The 19,547-nt window shown below is 42.7% G+C and overlaps 1 protein-coding gene across 3 annotated transcripts in view; it reads right to left on the bottom strand.

Annotated features, from left to right (window-relative positions):
* LOC126091847 (KH domain-containing, RNA-binding, signal transduction-associated protein 2-like) overlaps positions 1 to 19,547 on the bottom strand; it is a 537,235-nt gene that overhangs the window by 111,149 nt on the left and 406,539 nt on the right. For all 3 annotated transcript variants that reach the window (XR_007521268.1, XM_049907106.1, XM_049907107.1), the window contains exon 2: positions 14,859 to 14,995. Coding sequence is in view for 2 of the 3 variants with exons in the window: in XM_049907106.1 (XP_049763063.1) it covers positions 14,859 to 14,995 (137 nt within the window). In the remaining variant the exon portion in view is untranslated. The remainder of the gene's footprint in view (positions 1 to 14,858; positions 14,996 to 19,547) is intronic.

Genomic DNA, 19,547 nt, shown 5'->3' with positions numbered 1-19,547 from the left:
AGCGCCAAAATGACGGAATAATAAATCGATAAAAAACACTGAAATAATTAAGCACCTGAAAGATATAGAAACGTCAAGAAATAACTGTGTTTTAAAACGGGCACAATAAATACTGGTATCCAAACTAGAGAGCGATCAAGAAATGAGCTTACTATGCAGGTCGCCTAATCAGTACAGACGGTATTGCAAATTTTTGTTGTTAATTTTAAATTTTTTCTACTTAAACTTTCGTCTTTAGTTTACACCCACTCTGACTTTGTTCCGATAATACGCCATATCCAATAACCACCTCGACTGACTAGTGGTCTGTAATTCTGCTGCCGGTCCCTGTGGCCGAGCGATTCGAGGAGATTCAGTCCGGAACCACGCCTCTGCTACGGTCACAGGTTCGAATCCTGCCTCGGGCATTGATGTGTGTGATGTCCTTAGGTTAGTTAGGTTTAAGTAGTTCTAAGTCGAGGGGACTGATGACATCAGATTTTAAGTCCTATATAGCTTAGAGCCATTTTGTAATTCTGGTCTGGGGTGCCCAACTGTTAATTCTGCATTACATATGGGTTTCCGCATACTTTGGATAAGGTAGTACAGTTATTCCAGTAATTTTCGCAGTGTGCATGCAAAACAGCATACGACTGTCGCCTTCCAACATTTCTGCTGATAAGTCACACGGACACATTGAAGGTCTGCCGTCGAAACTAGAACTACTGGACACAGTACTGTGGAGTAAATGCTCGGTCCAGAGAAGACAGACAGCAACAAAAGCTTTGTTAGAACTGTTTATCTGCTAACTGTACTTCCACAGCTTCCTGACCCAATGAGTCACAACGGGATAAGGCTGTGGCCAGCAGCTTCAATTTCCTTAATCCATGTAATGGCCAGTGAAACCATTTGCAGCCACTGCACATTCACATTTGTTTGCAGTGTGTGTGTGTGTGTGTGTGTGTGTGTGTGTGTGTGTGTGTAGTTTCATAAATACTTGCTTTTCGTAAAAGCACATCTTCACAGGTCCCAGAATATCTGCCCGTCCTGGCCGGCGGCCGAAGGCACATTCATTTTACGCTTCTTCATTGATCTGCGTTTTCAAAAAACATTTCGCACTTACGGTAGAAACGCCATAGACTTTCTTTCTGCTCTTCCTTTGGTTGGTCTGGTGTTTTCGCTTGCAGAGCTCTCTTACTCTGATATTTTGTGTATCCATTTTCAGCAATACTGTACCAGTTCGTCCCGTAGGCTGTCACAGTCGGACACTACTTCTTAGATCCTATGTACAAAAATTTTGAGTACGCTGATAGTCTGCGAAGAATGGTCGTAGTTGGACACCTGCAAGCGTAAATCAGTATGGGCGGCCTTATGGTACACGGAACTGCCTAACAATCCACTCTCCTAACGTCGAGCTAATTCATCCAAGAACGGCACACAGCAATTCACTTCCCGTTCCATGGTAAACCCTATCTTTTCATGAATGTAGTTCAGTTGCTCAAGAAAAACCAATTTATCCTCATCGCTGAGTCGAACTATGAACGTATCACCGACACATGTTAGAAAATTACAGACTCCATAGATCATTTGCGACTGCGCAATTTGTGTCTACATGATGCTGAACAAATCAGTTTACAGGTTGCATACGCATGATTTTTTGTGAATGGCTGCATGTTGGCCATTTACTGATAACTAAATAACATACAGGCTTAAATTTGATAAGAATGGACAAATTAGTCTGGTGCCACTAATCAAGGCAAGTGCAACACACATTTATCAACAAAGTAAAGATTATTATCTACAAGACTACACGCATTTAATTAAGTGTTCGTCTGAAGAACAGAAGCAATTTCCCAGAAGAAATGACTTGTAATCAAACTTAAAATTTGTATATCAGATACGAGGTAACATATTGAATTCGTAAGCTGCAGGCCAGCCTCACATTCTGAATTCCGAATGCAGTAGGTAAGGCGGGAGACATTTCCTTCGACCGTTTTTGGTTAACGTGGAGAGTGTAGGTGGCGAAAAGACAAGTAGCTGACCACCAGATTCCATCAAGATCCTGCATTAAATCCCTGATCACTCTGCAGTGTCTACATGTGACACTTGGATGGTGATCCGCCCGTCAGATGAAAAACATGATGCTATATTAAAGGTGTAGGTTATGTGCTGGTATCAGATTTCACTATGTCCCTTTTTCTCGTTTTTAAAATTAAAGGCATCATATCACGATTACCTCCACAAAAAATGGTCACAGTTAACCAATGTCAGAGTTACTCGTATGACGCCTTGGTCCTCGTTGTCTGTAAGGAGGTCAACGGTAGAAGAATTTCGCACTTGAATCAGTTACTAAACAAATTGCCGTATCAAGTGGCAGTTTGAAAAATGAATAATTATTGTTTTTCAGTACTGCCGAAACATAGAGGTTTACCACTCGATAAAGAATGATGTAGAGAAGAGTAACACAGGCTGCGATAGTGTTGTGTGATGACCTTAGGTTAGTTAGGTTTAAGTAGTTTTAAGTTCTCGGGGACTGATGACCATAGATATTAAGTCCCATAGTGCTCAGAGCCATTTTTGAGCAGGCTGCGCTAAGACTATGGATGACCTTCTTTCCTGCTCTAAATTATCAATACAATCTCTAACATGACACGAATAAAAATAAAGGAACATTGATAATGAATAAAAATTGATCTTCTACAATGAACTGCGTTGTGATTCCTGCAAGAAATTCGCATACGTAGATATTTACGTGAGATGTTCTTGAATCTCTGCCTGATAGAAGTCATTTCTATGGACCGCTTGATTATGAACAGTTCTTTTCTTTTTTTTCTGTCTCCGCTGCCCTTCCACTTTCGGCCACAGACTTCATAAACTACGGGGAAATTGGTTCCACGGGGAGACACCGGCGTCTTAACGGAATTGCCGAATTCACTTTTCTCGGGCGGAGAATACGCTGGGCGGTCCGCGATAAGAATGCAATCACACGCGCCTCCCAAGAGGGGGCACATTACGTGGCCGGGTGCCCGTGCGTCAGCTACCGAGAGGAGCAATTCCGCAGCGAAAGCCACATGTCTGCCGAAGCACACAAACTTCAGCTAGAGCACTGTTTCTAACTAAGCAGGTGCGCTGTATTTACTCGTGACGCTTTCACCACACGAAGGTATTCGCACGTGTATCAAGAATTGACCATCGTCGTCGCACGTGTATCAAGAATTGACCATCGTCGTAACTATTAGAAAGGAAAAGTATGTGTTGAGACCATACCTACATATGCAAGAAATTTTTTTGTTTGTTATTGTCTTCTCAGAGTCTTTAGCCGAATACGCATCCTTAGTTCTGCGCAGGTTTTCCGAGTGTTGTTGACTAGCTTGCCGCTGAGCACGTCTCTCTATATGGCTCGATATTTATGAATTTCTTTGTTGAAAATTATGCTCTTCACTTCCTGTAAAGACGTAATTACTTTGCAAGGCAGCGTGTAAACGCGTTGTGCGTCATTATTTGAAAACGCCGACGTAATTAGGTGCCGTAATAAAGGAAAACTGGAAATTTGTGGTAAGTTCCTATGGGACCGAATTGCTGAGGTCGTACCCTAGGTGTACACACTACTTAATGTAACTTACGCTAAGGGAAACACATACACCCATGCCAGAGGGAGGACTCGAACCTCCGACAGCGGGAGCCACGCGAACTGTGGCAAGGCGCCAGACCGGGCGGCTACCCCGCGCCCAAGTCAGATGGCTGCAAGACCGTACCGAGCCCATCACGTTATGCTACGCCGCAGTTGCCTCATCCGCTGCGGGCCTCCTGGGGTTTCATAAGCGCATTGAGGATCTGACTTCAGTCAGTCTCGTCCTGGACTTCAACACCGCTGATACCACGACGCCATGCTATTCGTTTCGCCTTCATCAAGACTTCAAACCCGCTCTGGAACTGGACTATTCAGGGATTCCTCTTCACGGCACTTCAGCCTGTTTCATCCACAAACTCTGTTCATCGTCGTTCCAGTGGCTGCTCTAGCCCAGTATTGTAGTGTAATAATATTATTATGTTTTCGGCTTTCTCTTGTTGTGGAATAAAGTTTCTGTCTACCCTGTTGTGACCGTAGAAAATTTTAATTTTTATTCATGCTTTTGTGACCATAATAACAGTCCAGGCTCCATAGGCAAAGAGCCAGCCGACATTAAGAAATAGGCCACCAGGACGTAGGGACAAGATAAGCGGCGGAGGCTATCAAGTATGGCTTGTTGATCAAATAACTTAGTGTTTGACTTCCTGCCAGAGGAAGCGGCATGAATCAAACTTGCGCAGTGGAAGAAGCAAACACCAGGGTGATAATACAGCAACAGTGAGTGTCAGTCACGTGCAGAAAAGACTCGTGTGGAACCAAATTAAGTTGCGTGTAGCTAGAAACGAGAGTGTCGTGTGGAACCATAGGCATTCTTGTGCAATCCGATCACTTAGAAATGAAAGGATCGTGTGAAAAAATTAACTCATGTGCACCCAAGTACATGAGAAACGAAATAAAAGACCAGGCAGCGGAATACCTAGAAGCTGAGATTCAGATGCAGATTAAGAGCCAGTGCCGGCAGTTTGGAGTATTAGCAGCGAGACGCCAGTGGGGCCGAGTAGGCCCATAGCAGCCGATACAGCTGATAAAGACTTCAACTACGGGAAGACGGTGATAGACTCTGGGGCACACTCAGGAACTGCAGCTCAAGTAGGATTTTAGAGTTTCATTGGAATAGTGTTGAACAGAGGCTGTCAGTCTTTGTCTCAATTACTTAGAGAGATTTCAGTGCTAACCAACGCGAAAAAAAAAAAGAAAAAAAAAAGAAAGGTGTTCAAATGGCTCTGAGCACTATGCGACTTAACTTCTGAGGTCAACACAGACAAAACAAAGTACGGAAAATTTAAGTTTCACGTAGGATCGTTTGCTTTACATTTTTTAATCCTTTACAGTCGATCGCAATGCATAGAAAACGCCCAGCTTATTTGTATTTTAAAACAGTAAAAGTGTTATAATAAATGTTTAACTGAATTCGGAGTCTTTCCAGTTTTACATAATTTTTGGCAGTCGTTTCATGTTCTTTCCAGGCAAGTTAAGACTCTTTCTAGCCCATTTTTTGTCACTGCAGTACCACTTTGCTCACATTTGTATGGGCGTGAAGAACCCATTACACAGTGCATATAGTACTACAGATGAAAACATGCTAACAACCTATTTTTGTTACCTCAGAACACTTGTGACAACACTAGAACGTTTGACTTGTGTTCCGTACGTCAGTTAAAACTACATTTACGCCTCAAACCGGATATTACGTACATATTTTAGTACCTCTGGATTTCCGTAACGGATAACAATGTCGAAAACAGATTCAAGAACCCAAAAGCATCATATTAACAACATACGGTAAAAATTTCGACCATTTGCCATGAGTAGGAACTACCGAAGTGGCCGTCCCCTCAATTGATACTTTTCGTACCCAAAATCATAGTTTTTCATTGTTTTCTCAGGAAGTACGCATGAACAAATTGCGGTTTCATAACACGCCTACGGCCCACCCTAAAGCACACCCAACGCAAAAGAACCCACCGATTTGCTCAATTTGTTTGGGCTGGAGGAAGTGTGTATTGTTTAAATTTTGACCCCGTGCAGTAGGACAGCTACAGTATACCCGTTCTTCCGACAGGTAGTATTCGGCAAACGAAGTTGACACTCAGCCCGTTGGCTGATGGGAGCGACTGTAAGCGGATTTTTCGTTTACGGTCGCTCCCATCAGCCACTGCGCCGCGTGTCAACTAACTTTGCGCAAACAGTATACAATAATCGCTACATCAGGAGCTATCCAGAACACTCGACCCTTCATCTCTGTGATCACGGGAACCAGAGATTTGACTCCCTAAAAATCGCATTTTTGCGCGGCTTTATCGAACATATTGGTACCGTGCACTGTGGTGCTGTAAACAAACGGGACCATATTCTGGTGGTTGTGTATTATGTTCACAAGCAATGCCCACTACCGACGACGTTTAGTTTTCGTCACAGTATACGTTTACATCGAGTCACATTAATAAGTTCGTATCAGCTGCAGCAACAGCATTTGCGAAACACGCAATTCTCTCTTAACTCCCAGCCCTCGAAATACTCAAGTAAAATAATTAACATCAATTGTGTACGTATGTAATTTAAAATTCTGACAAATGTATTTCCTAATAAAGCTATTATGACATTCTAATGTTTCCGTAAGTCAGGCACAAACTTTCGACCAAACATAAGTGCTAAATTTGGTGTGTGTACTAAGCGTACCTAGTGATTGAGAAGTCACGGCGCTGCCTGTTTTCGTAAGAACAGCGCTGCACACCATAGTAAAATGGGTGTGCTATACAGTAGCATCAGCGCCTCGATATAACGGAACTAGCCGCGCCTCGGATGTTGCGGTTGGCTCGCAAGATAGCACGCGCGGCTGTGGCCACGTGTTGCTGCTTGTACTACATACGCCGCAGTATATGGCGGCACTGCGGCACCCAGCGGCCACTCAAACAGGTAGTGTGTCCCAAGGCATTAAGTTTATATGAGGCGACTCCCAACAAACTGTTAAGAAAGTGGTGTGCATGTTACGGAGGCCTGGACTACTCAGCAACCATACCCTTAGATGTGCATTTTCACAGACCTTAGGTGTCCTTAAGACCTTAGTGCATAGGGCGCACTGTATATCCGATTAAGGCAATGTGGAAGAAGAGCTCACATACCTCAAATGCATTTTTAAAATGGTTCAAATGACTCTGAGCACTATGGGACTTAACTTCTGAGGTCATCAGTCGCCTAGAACTTAGAACTAATTAAACCTAACTAACCTAAGGACATCACACACATCCATGCCCGAGGCAGGATTCGAACCAGCGACCGTGGCGGTCACGCAGTTCTTGACTGTGGGGCCTAGAACCGCTCGGCCACTCCGGCAGGCTGCATTTTTTAAATCGAATGCATTTTCTCCGCAACAAATTCGTCGAGCATTCAACAAAAAACCTAGAATGAAGGTATGTGATGGGGAAGAAGACAGCAAATCCTTCAGATCTAGTGCGTTTTTTCCCTATGTGAGTGCTCTTTCCTCGAAGATAAGCCGTATTCTCGAAAAACACTGTGTTAAGGTGATCTTCCGGCCCCCCACGAAGATTGCAGCTTTACTCGGCTCTGTGAAGGACGATTTACAACTTCGTAAAGCGGGTGTATATCAGATTCCTTGCGGAAATTGTGAGTAGTCGTGCATAGGTCAAACAACACGCACCGTGCATGAGAGATGTGAGGAGCATCGAAGATACACACGCTTATTACAGCCAGACAAGTCAGCTGTGGCCGAACATTGTATTGATACAGGGCATTCCATGAATTACAGTGATGTGAAGATTTTAACATCCACTTCTTCCTTTTGGGAATCTGTCTTAAAGAAAGCTATAGAGATTAGATTAGCTAATAATTTCATAAATATAGTGGTTTTAATTTGGACAAAGCATGGAATCAGGCTCTTTGGGTAATTTAATTGCAGAGAAGTCGTCATGATGTCACTGCCGCCGATCATACATCGATAAGAGAATCGAATGTCTGTGCGCCTTCGCCACAGGCGGCGCATGTGTAAGCGTATTTCTCTGCCGCCGACAAGCATCTGTGACCCGCATGCGCAGTACCGCCGTGGTGGAGCATATAAGGCCGCGCTTTGCATCTTGTCGTCAGTCTTGCGACTCACTCTGAGGATGGCAGGACGATACGCGGCCGAAATATCAGTGGAGGAAATTTTATTTGCGCGGCTGCATGCCCGAAATTTAATGGACATACCCTTACATCTCTTTGTCCAAACAAATAGGTCGGATGACCCGTTCTGCACATTTTTGATAGTAGTAGGTGCATGATACAGTCTTACAGCAATTTATAATACGCCCAACACGCACACGGTCAACACCAGAATATTGTTGTTCGCAAGCCTAGCAGATGCTAGTGCAATCTGATGTTTTTACAATTTAGGTGAGCGCACGCTACGTTGAAAATTTGTAGTAAGGTACAACTAATTGCCTGATCCTGACTTGATCTTGACGCCTGCGCTATTCCGGGCTTGATTCCGACGCCTGCATTTCGAAAACAGCACTTTTGAATTAATCTACGAAAGTGTAAATCTCAACATGAGATTAGCTTCTCCCAATAATTAGCAGTCTAGAGACCGGACAAGACTCCACTGCCCCTCCCCTCTCACAATGTAATAACAATGACACACACACACACACACACACACACACACACACACACACACACACACAGAGAGAGAGAGAGAGAGAGAGAGAGAGAGAGAGAGAGAGAGAGAGAGGGGGGGGGGGGGAGGATTGGACAGGGTAACTTGATCGGTGAACACGTTGGCGGTTCATCCGCAGAAAGCACCCCTCTAAACGGAGCGAACGAACGTCACACGGCGCAACCAGACGGCGGCCTCCTGCAGCGAGCCATGGATTGGATTAGCGGGCGGGCAAGCGCCTTCTACCCGGAATCAATGGTTTAGTACTTCCAATTATCCTCTTCGCTCTCAGCCTGAAGACAGAGTCTGATTGTACATCATCAAATACTGTAGCAGTGTAACTGGTGATAAGTAAAAATGCTGCAAATACTACCTCAACATTCTCAGTTCGCTATCAGCCGCTTCCCTCATAATATTTCTCGAAGCTGTTAATTTTCCTCCTTTCTGTTCCGTTTCAGAATGGAGCGTAAGTAGAATTTCGAAACTTTTCTTTACCATTTCCCTACGGCGCTTACTTGAAAATAATGTTTCACACAGCACTGCCTATTGTGCATTTCAATGCCGCTATGTTTCCTCCAGAAGTGGCTCTAAGCACTATGGGACTGAACAGCTGAGGTCATGAATTCCCCTGGACTTACAACTACTTAAACCTAACTTAAGTACATCACACACATTCATGCCCGAGGCAGGATTCGAACCTGCGACCCTAGCAGCAGCGTGTTTCCGGACTGAAGCGCCTAGAAGTAATTCAATTCTCTTTCAAGCTCCTCAGCGTGAGGCGCTGACCACTGAGATTGGCAAGGCAGGATGATAAAGATACAGCAGTGTACTTTATATTACGCTGGTGTCTACTATCAGAAAGACTCCTTACAGAGCACACACTGAACGACAGCAAATACGAGTATGCCAAGGAGTGTACAACGCCGTTCCCTAAGCAGATCAGCAACGGCTTTTTATGAATCAGAAGACGCTTTTCATAAACATGATTCACGGTATATGTGAAAAACAAAGAAGGTTCACCCCACATCATTCAAATATGTTTTTACGTTATACTTGTGTAGATAGATTTTTTTTCGTTTTCTTCCATTCGAATTCACCATCCAGAATTACGTAACAACCTCAATTGCTTTTCTCTTTCTGGTGTTGTTTCCTATTTTTCCAGTGCTCCAGTTTCTCCCCACGTTGTCTTTCCCTTTCTTCTCCATGCTTCTCCCAGGTATTTCTTTAATCCGGATGCTGTTGTCGATTTCTTCGTCCAGATACAGAGAAATATTTGTTTCGTTAGCCAGTCCTCATTCATTCGGTAGAGATAACCCAAAAAGGTTAATCTTCGCTTAGCCGTCACTTCTGATGTTTTCTTTATATTTCTGTATATCTCCTCATTACTTCCCATTTGCAGCCATCTGTAGTTTGTATTGCACTCATTATTGTTTTTTAACAATCCGTCGCTCAGGTGCCTCTATTCTGTCCAGCTTATAGTCATACCACTGTGGTATAGTGTTAAAGTTTTATTTGTCTAAATAAGCATTTCTTGTTGTAAATATACTTTGTCAAACAATATGCTCTTTCCATAGCTACTGCAAAATTTTCAAGTTCATTCTATTGCATAATTTATTTAGTCTATTTTACCTATTTCAGTTTCTATAAATTTCAGTGCATTTTTTATATTTGTCACGAATTTTGTTCCTTCAGCTGAAATTTTGAGACCATAGACATTTGCTAGTTTTTTGTCTTTAAGACAATTTTTTCTAACATTCCTTGCCCTTTGTTGGCTAAAGCGCTCCCGAAAGGAAAGAATTGACCTTGATTTCGCACTAACACTTCCCTTACAAATTAACTGGAAACGACTGAAATTACTTCAACCTTTTCTCCGTTTCGTAATGTTGCTTGGTTACCAATTTAGAAACAAGCTGAAGCAATATTCAAAAGCGCTTTCATTTCGGACTTAAAAAATGGCTCTGAGCACTATGGGACTTAACATCTGAGGTCATCAGTCCCCTAGAACTTAGAACTACTTAAACCTAACTAACCTAAGGACATCACACACATCCATGCCCGAGGCAGGATTCGAACCTGCCACCGTAGCAGTAGCGCGGTTCCGGACTAAAGCGCCTAGAACCGCTCGGCCACCGCGACCGGCATTTCGGACTTAAACCCTGTCTTGTTCATGTTTTCAGGGTTTGAGTCGCCGACTAATTTCCTTGAAACTGGTAAGAGAGAAACGAAAATACCCAAGGTAAGTTCCATCACCATCCTGTGAATCAGCAGACCAGGGCAGTATTTTTGAAGTCTCGACTGTCTTCTTCCATCCACTGGTGAACACTTCTAGCCACATAACTTAGTGCACAATGCGGTTTAAGATTTAATCTTCCAAAGAGAAAACAAAATCACGAACGGCTGATGAGATCTACGCGTATGGATTTGTAACCAGTTAGGAGTGCGTCATAAATAGATTAATGGCACCAAAAAATGCGACGTAAACTTTATCCAGATCATAACGCTGCCAGCAATGGTCGCGCTGAGTTTGTGCTCCAAAACGTCTCGCAATACACGACGCTGTCCATCTGACCTAGGGAGCAGAGCACGTGAATCTCCAAAAAATGTTTCCCGTCGTCTATCAGCAGCATTCCAGTTACGGAATTGTTGAGCGCATGTGTGTCAACTTAAGAGCAATATCAGTATTTCCTGAAGTGTTATGAACACGTGACATACAATGGCGCCGTTAAGACATTTACACGCAAGCGAGTCATAAAAGCCGTGTCATGAACTGTATGTCTCCTTTCCTGTCCAGAAAACTGACTATCTTTCCGTTCCGTGCAGATTTTAAACTGAAAGACGAACAGAGGTACACTCTAACCATAATTTATTAGTTATTAACCGTACACTAAAAATTAGGATAATGTAAAAAGTTAGGAAATTAAGAAGATGGGACACGTGAAATTTGCAAGAACCAGAGACTGTGAAAGTTTCAAAGAATCAATAGGCAACGATTGACGGAAACTAGGGAAAAGAATAAAGTAGGTGAATGTGTAGCTTGGGGACACGAAATAAGGAAGGCAGGGAAAGATTAAATAGGTAAAAAGGCATGGAGGTGTCTAAATCCTAAAATATCACGTGAGATACGGACGGTAATTGGTGGAAAAAGGAAACATAAAAACGCAGCAAATGAAGCAGACGAAAAGGAATACAGACGCCTAAAAATGAGACTGACGAAGTACAAAACGGCTAAGCAGGAATGGCTAGAGGATGGTAAGGACAGCAAAGCATATATAACTAAGGGATAGATAGATACCGCCAATAGGAAAATTAAAGATATGCCTTTGGAGAAGAGAAGCAGCTGTATGAATATCAAGAGCTCAGATGGAAAACCAGTACTGGTAAAGAAGGGAAAGCTGCAAAGTGGAAGGGATGTACAGTGTGGCTAATCAGGGGAAATGATCTTGAAGGCAATATTGTGCACAGTCCAACCATGTTGAAGTGGCCACCGCCTATGTTCAACGTCAACGTGTAATAACCACTCAGAGACGACAGATGGCAGTACTAGCAGTCCGGGGTGTATACACCGTGTCAGCAGCATGCGGAAATCAATGCGAAAACGTAGCAACTTACCTGACGTCCAAAACGACATATCATTGGTTTTAGGAAAAGAGGTGGAAGCTTTTCCGAAACGGCTAAGTTTGTTAACTGTTCGCGTGCCGCCTTTGTCGAAGTATACCGTGCATGGCAAAATGGGGCCATACAAAACCGGTGCGGAGGCAGATGTGGTGCACCAAAGGCCACAGATGACATGGGTGAACGACGGCTGAGGAAATGTGTACGGGCGAAAGGACGTGCAACTGTTGAGCTGCTGACCGCCCAGGTGAACCAAGGGGCTACCAACAGTCTCTCCGTAACGATTGTTCAGCGAATGTTGCTGCATATTGGCCTCTACAGCAGGGGCCTGGTTCATGCAACCAGGCTGAATGCTGTTTATCGGCTACGAATGCTGAAATTTGCATGGCCACTAGACGGCCTTTTCAGATGAATTACATTTTATGCTCCATCGGATATATGGCCGTTGATGCGTACGGCCCTGCAACAATCGTCTGAAGGGTCCAGGTCAGAGGAGGGAGTAGAAGGAACAACAGATCAACTCAAGTGTCAAAAAAATGGCTCTGAGCACTATGGGACTTAACATCTGAGGTCATCAGTCCCCTAGAACTTAGAACTACTTAAACCTAACTAACCTAAGGACATCACACACATCCATGCCCGAGGCAGGATTCCAACCTGCGATCGCGGCGGTCGCGCGGCTCCAGACTGAAGCGCCTACACCCGCTCGGCCACACTGGCCGGCACGCAAGAGTCCATCCACCCATGGGGACCGTGCCCACCCTTACATGCAGCGTGCTTTTCCTCGGTACTATGCCGTCTACCAGCACGACAATGCAATGGATCACAGCTCGCTGTGTACGTGCATGGTTCGAAGAGCACGAGCATGGGTTTAAAAGAACTCCCCTGAACACAAAACTCTCCGGATTTAAAACCGAGAATATGTGGGACCATGTCGATCGGGCTGTGCACGACATGGACCCTCAACCGAGAAACCTAGCGCAGCTGTCAACGGCACTGGAGTCGTCATGGTTCCACATGCCTGGCGGTAGCTTCCAGAACCTCACTGACACACTTTCTGCATGTCTCGCAGCAGTTCGTCCTGGAAAGGTCGTTAGTCAGGCTTTTGATAGGTGATCACTTTAATGTGACTGGACAGTGTAGAAAGGGAAGAGGAAGTAAATGAAAATGAGATGAGAGATATAAAACTGCGAGAAGAATTTGATAAAACAATGCAAGACCTAAGTCGAAACACTGCCACTGGAGTAGATTCAATTCCTCAAGAACTACTGATACTGATATCCTTGGGTGACACAGCCATGATGGAGGAGACGGAGGAAATGCCATCAGACTTCAAGAAGAACTATCAGTTTAATAGGACATGGTTGTAAGACACTGACACGAACTATTTACGGAAAAATGGAAAAAATTGTTGAGGCCGTTGTCGGGGAAGATCAGTTCAGATTCTGCAGAAATATAGGAAAGCGCGAGGCACTAATGACTCTACGAAATATTGTAGGAGATGGGTTAAGGAAAGGTAAGCCTGCTTTCCTAACATTTGTAGATATATAAAAAGCTTTTGCAGTGGTGACTGGAATACGTTCTTCGAAGTTCTGAATGAAGGAGAGGTAAAATACAGCGAGCGAATGGTTATATATAACCTGTACAGAAACCAGACGGCAGTCCTGAGAGTCGAAGGGCATGAAAGGAAAGCAAGTGGTTGAAAAGGGGTTGAGACAAGGTTGTACACTATCCCCGGTGTTATTCAATCTGTTCATTGAGCAAGTAGTAAAAGAAACCAAAGAAATATTTGAAGAAGGAATTAATGTTCAGGGAGAAGAGAAATAAAATATTTGAGGTTTGCCGATGACATAATAATTCTGCCACATACAACAAAGGACTAGGAACATCAGTTGAATGGAATGAACGGTGTCTTGAAAGGAGGATATAAGATGACCAACAAATGAAAAAAAAGGGGCAATGGAAAGTAATCAAATTAAATCAGCCGATGCTGAGATTAAGAAAGAGACTAAAAGCAGTAGACGAATTTTGCTTTTTGGGCAGTTAAGTAATTGATGACGGCCGAAGTAGAGAGACTATAATATGTAAATAGGCAATGACACGAAAGCATTTCTCAAGAAAATAAAGTGTTTTCTGAAGGTATTTGTCTGGAGGTTGCCTTGTACGGAAGTGAAACGTGGACGACGGGCAATTCAGACGAGAAGAGAAGGCACGCTCTTGAAATGTGGCGCAGGGAAGGATACTGATGATTAGATAGGTTGATCGCGTAACTGCTGTGAAGGTACTGAATAGAATTGAGGAAAAAATAAAGTTATGGCAGAACTTGATTAAAACAAGGAATCAACATAATGAGGCAACAAGCAATAGCCAGTTTAGTACCGGAGGGAAGTGTGCAGACTAAAAATCGTTGAGGGAGGCCCAAGGCGTCAATACAGTAAGTGAATTCAAGTGGATGTAGCTTACAGCAGTTGTTCAGAGATGATTGGCTTGCACACTACAGGGTAGCGTGAAGGGGCTGCATGTACCAGTCTTCGGACTGACGACGACAGCGGAAACAACAACAAGAAGTCACAGCGACTACGGGAATAAGGGAAATGCGTACACACAGCATGCCAAACCCTGCTCACTCCATCGGTGCGCATCAACGAACACACACTACAAACTACAAGCTCTAGACAGGTAACCTTCGTCTCCAGGACGTAGTCGTAACAATGTGACTTTTTAAGATTACTTAGATTAAAGACAACGCCACTAAGACCTTTTTTCAGTGTCTACATGAAAGATATTTGCTGATGTAACTGACTCTACAAATTACCAACTTCTGCTACGAATGGTAAGGTGGTGGTGGTGGTTTTCGTATAAGAAGTAGTGGAAGCTTGAAACTGTGGTGTGGGTGATATTGGTGAACATTAGGGAAAGTGAAGTGATATTGGGGAAATAACTCAAAAGAAAACAGAATCAGATGGACTCGTTGAGAGTACTCACCTTGGGATGCTCCTTGATGGGCACGAGCACCTTGACTGCGACGCGGATGGGCTTCTCGCGGTATATGTCCACATACTTGCTCTCTCGGGGCAGGGGACGACCTTGCGCCTGCACGCGGGCCACCTCTTTCGTCACCTCTGAAACGACACAAACAGTTACACTCAGCACGTTCACTTCAAACTAAAACAATGCAAAGGTTATTATACACTTTGCATTTTTTTTGCAGACACACGAACGAGGCACATCATCATATATGCTATTTGTATACATTACCGTATTGAAATGCGCATGGTGCCATGGTTAACTTCAAGACCAGTATTTAATGTCCAATTTCACAATGTCTAAAGGCGCTGGTAACTTCCTCACACTAATAAATATTGCACCATTTTATAAAGAAATCGATCAAATTATATTATGGTAGTAAAACACATGGGATAGATGTCACATCAGGACGTATCTCTCCAAATTTCAGTGCAAATAAGCACATCAGGCAAAAATTTAAGTCACCTACGGGAAATATAAAGCTAATACCATGTAACACCGTGTCTACATTTGGCAACAACATGAAATAGGCAAGCCAGAAAGCTCACAAATTTCTTCAGGTTGCCATACCCAGTTAAAGCCAATCAATGGTTACATCCCTTAGAGCTGCCAAATTACGGTGATGTTGACCGCCATGCCTTATTCGCTGTTTCGAATAGTCCCAGACATTTTTATGCGATTAAGGTCGAGTGATTCAGAAAGTAAGTCGAGGTGTCGTAGGGTGTCTGAGTGTTCCGTCACATCAGCAAGTCATGCGTATAGTCCTGTGAACAGCGATGTGTCCCCAGCTGATGAAGATCCAGAACAAAGGACATTCTGAACGCCGTGGTTCGTATTCACAGTAACCTAGGTGAGTGCGCCCAATTCATGGTACGTAAAACCACCAAAATATCATAGAAATACTTCTTGCCTACAGTGCTCTAAAAAAAAAAAAAAAAAAAAAAAATCTTGCCTCATCGGGTCTTAAGTTCGCCCGACATGCTGCTTCGTTTAAAAAGAGGTAAAATCGTGACTCGTCGGACCACGCTACACTCTCCAGTGGGTACTCAGTTTTCTTGTTATTTGGCTCAATAAAGAGGTGCAGCTTTGTGTATCACTGTGTGCAATGGTATTTTACGAGGTAACCGACAACTGCTGTCTCGAAAATCGGTTGAGATGGACCTGCATTCAACGACTGCAACTACTCCTATCGGGTTGGAAAGAGTTTAAAATCAACTGTTATTGAAAAGAGGTGAACGCGTCTCAGGACCCTTTTGGTTAGGGTCTTTTTATGATCACTGTTCCTACGCCTTGTTAAATGGCTGCAAGAGGCACACCGTTCCTTGCAGAACCACTGGACAGGCCGCGCTGATACAACAAATCGGGCAACTTCTTTCACGATGTGGTCATGGCGACGTCCGATCTACATAGACATTTTCTCTCATTTTGTCTCCTCTCCACGTCAACCCATTGTACTGGGCTGACTTCACACAACAGAAAGGTGCGCTTCTTTGTTGATCCATTACGGACTGTGGGACAACGGCTAGCATAGGCATATATTTCTTGATGCAATAATTTACCAACAGCCGTATGTACTATAGAAATTCATTTTATGAACTTCTTATATGCTACCAGTTTCGGCATTACATTGGTGCCATCTTCAGGCCCCACACTTCATAGTCGTAAAATCGCTATGCAACAGCTCTTGGTGGCCACCATACCAACGACCTGTCCCAGTTTCGCACAGGTAGCAATCCATCTATGGCCGGAAGACTTGTTTATAGTATGTAGTGATGTACAAAAACCCACCTAATGATTCATTTGTCTATTAGCAAAAACCGTGTCGAGCTCCCTACAGTAGTTTCTGAGGTTAACTTCCCCATAAAGTCAGAAAAACGTGGTGAGAAACTTCAATATTCTGGTTAACATTCTCTGATCTATGAAGGTGAGTTAACTCTTACTTTACTGCTTTTCGCACCACATACTGTCATAGCTCCTATCATTGACAAAAGATGTCAATTCACACCCCAATTAAATACGGAACAGGTAAAAAAAATAAGGTATTTACAAACTCATCATTACTTAGCGATAACAATACATATTCTATGTCTATCTATTATTGAAAACAGTATCGAAGTCCCTGAGACTGACCCGGACATCAGACAGAAACCACAGCAGGTATCTTTAATTTATAACTTGTATAGATACAGCGGTCCGAAGTGACTAGTTTGCATAGCTAACATTTTTTTCGACGAGTTTAGCTGAAAAAAGAAATCACTGGTTTTAACATACACTAATAAACCTAACAAAATATCTTCCACAACAAGCTATTAATACTGATTTTAAGGAGATACTCTCGTCTGTGAATGAAGACCTAGGCCTGAATAATTGTTGCTTCTTTCGTAAATCTGGATAGTCAGGTGAGCCTACTATGCCCGATTCTCCCGAATGCCAAATTTTGTATACTTTATGTACCGCCTTGCTGAGTATGGCAAGCGAACGGCTCACAAGGCTGCCATAGTGTTGTCTTCCTTATTTTTTTCTTTCTTTTGCACACAAACTGGATATATTCGATATGGAGGCGAGGGGAAACCCACAAAGTGTCTTTATGTGACGAAACTCATCATCATATCAATCGTAGAACCAAGATATGCACATACAAAAAATACAGCAGAAACAAACTGTCCTATTTATATGGTAGACTAATTTAAGCATCTTAATACACCGAAATTCTCATCCAGATATTCTGCACCTTACATGAAATACTGTGGTCTCATTACCAGGTATGACAATTTTTGTGCTCTTACAATGCCGCAGTTAAAATATTTGTTATTTTCAAACACTCGGCTGAGCTTTTGCTTTATAATAACAAAATAATTTCATTCGAAACGAACTGCACTACGATTCACAGGGCTATCGTAAAGCCGTCCGTAACAGAACGGTTGCTCGATGTTTTCACTTTATCTGCACACGTGTCATTTTGTTATAATCCTGTATTACGGCTTCAACCTGAAATGAGTTGTGAAAATGGTCTGCACTACGAAAGAACACAGTAGTGAAGAGCACGTGAACTATTCTGTGGATGAGACAAATTAAATAACTAAAACGAAAGTACAGTGCTATTGTGATTCTGATGATTATAGATGTATACCAAAATGCTTAATTTTCGAACACTGACTAAACAGAAGCACCCGTCTCACAGCAAATACTTGTGTGAATCAGTTTATCCATGACTCACAATTTTAGTGGAAGCACCATAATTTCTAGTTTTATAAGTACGCTAACCACAATTAAATGACTATCAACTTAAGATATGTAATTAATGTCTTGGTATGCAATCAACACACAGATGAATGTGAGTACTTCACTCCCCAATTAAATACTGAACAGGTAAAAAAAAAAAAAAAAAACGTATCTACAAACTCATCATTACTTAGCGATTATGATACATATTCAAACGTTGGTGTGTGAAGTACGACTTGGCAGAAACAGCTACTGAATGCCCCATTATATCACTGTCTGAAGTTGTCTATCGTTTACGTTACTGTTGTTTTACCAGCAATATACATCGAATAAATGACAGTTCATCAAAAAATTACACTCGGCAACAACATAAGAAGGGAGATACATCACAACAAACTGCTGGTGCATGATATGCAATGCTACATGATACACTGCAGTACGAACGTTCAGAAAGGGTAAACAACACGATCAGACGCTTAATATTCACTAGAAGAAGCATGCACATAACGTCAAAGCGCCTGGAGCGTGCGTACCAGTTCTTTGAGACGCTTTGAGCCGCAGTTTTGGGTCGCAGATTAAGGGCAAAAATGGTAAGTGTGGGGAGAAAAGGAAACATGGCTGGACTGGCTTTACGAAGCAGCACGGAACTTCTCCAGTCCAAGCTTCGGAGCTAAGTAGACTCGTAAGCCGGATTACCGTGTTGCAAGTGCTAAAAGTCCAAAAACCTGCGATGTCGGAAGAAACCAAGTTCTTTAACGATGTTCAAAATAATTCTTATGTTTATGTACATTCATTCCAAGGAATGAGTCTACATCACAAAATCAAAACATACATTGTACAACATATCTATCCTTTTTAAACGATTTGTTCAACATAGAAGTGGGCGAAATACTGTTGAAAAATGAGCAACTATCTTCCCTATTACTTTTTTTCTGTTAAGTAAGATTCGTGTTTTTACAGAGAAGTTAGTGACACATTTGCTCTCCTTGGGTTTCATAATTCCAGTGTTCGTATCTTCTTATAAATTAATCGAAAGAAAAACAAAAGCGAAATGTTGTTTTCAAGTCTTGGCGATAGGAACGAGGAAGCGAATTGATAGATGTATAATGAAGATCTTGCTGTAACAATTATGATGTAATTCGACAGCTGAAAAGTGGATATCTTGATTTAGATGTGTGATAAGAAATTATCAAGTATTACGTGACGATTCCAGGCTCACACATTAACTTAGTACAACAAAGCTCAATATACAAAACAGTGCTATTTAGGCCTATATAAATTTACCATTCAGGCAGAAGAGGAAATGAAACTTAATTTCTTAGACATTACCATACACAGAATCAGCAACAAACAATTTTGGAATTTTCAGGAAACCTACAGCCACAAGTACAACCATTCAATCAACTCCAACCACCCCCAAGGACA

The sequence above is a fragment of the Schistocerca cancellata genome, chromosome 7 (genome assembly GCF_023864275.1).
Source record: "Schistocerca cancellata isolate TAMUIC-IGC-003103 chromosome 7, iqSchCanc2.1, whole genome shotgun sequence".
Taxonomy (NCBI): domain Eukaryota; kingdom Metazoa; phylum Arthropoda; class Insecta; order Orthoptera; family Acrididae; genus Schistocerca; species Schistocerca cancellata.
The sequence above is the reverse complement of the archived record's forward strand: the minus strand, read 5'-3'. Positions and strand labels throughout refer to the sequence as shown.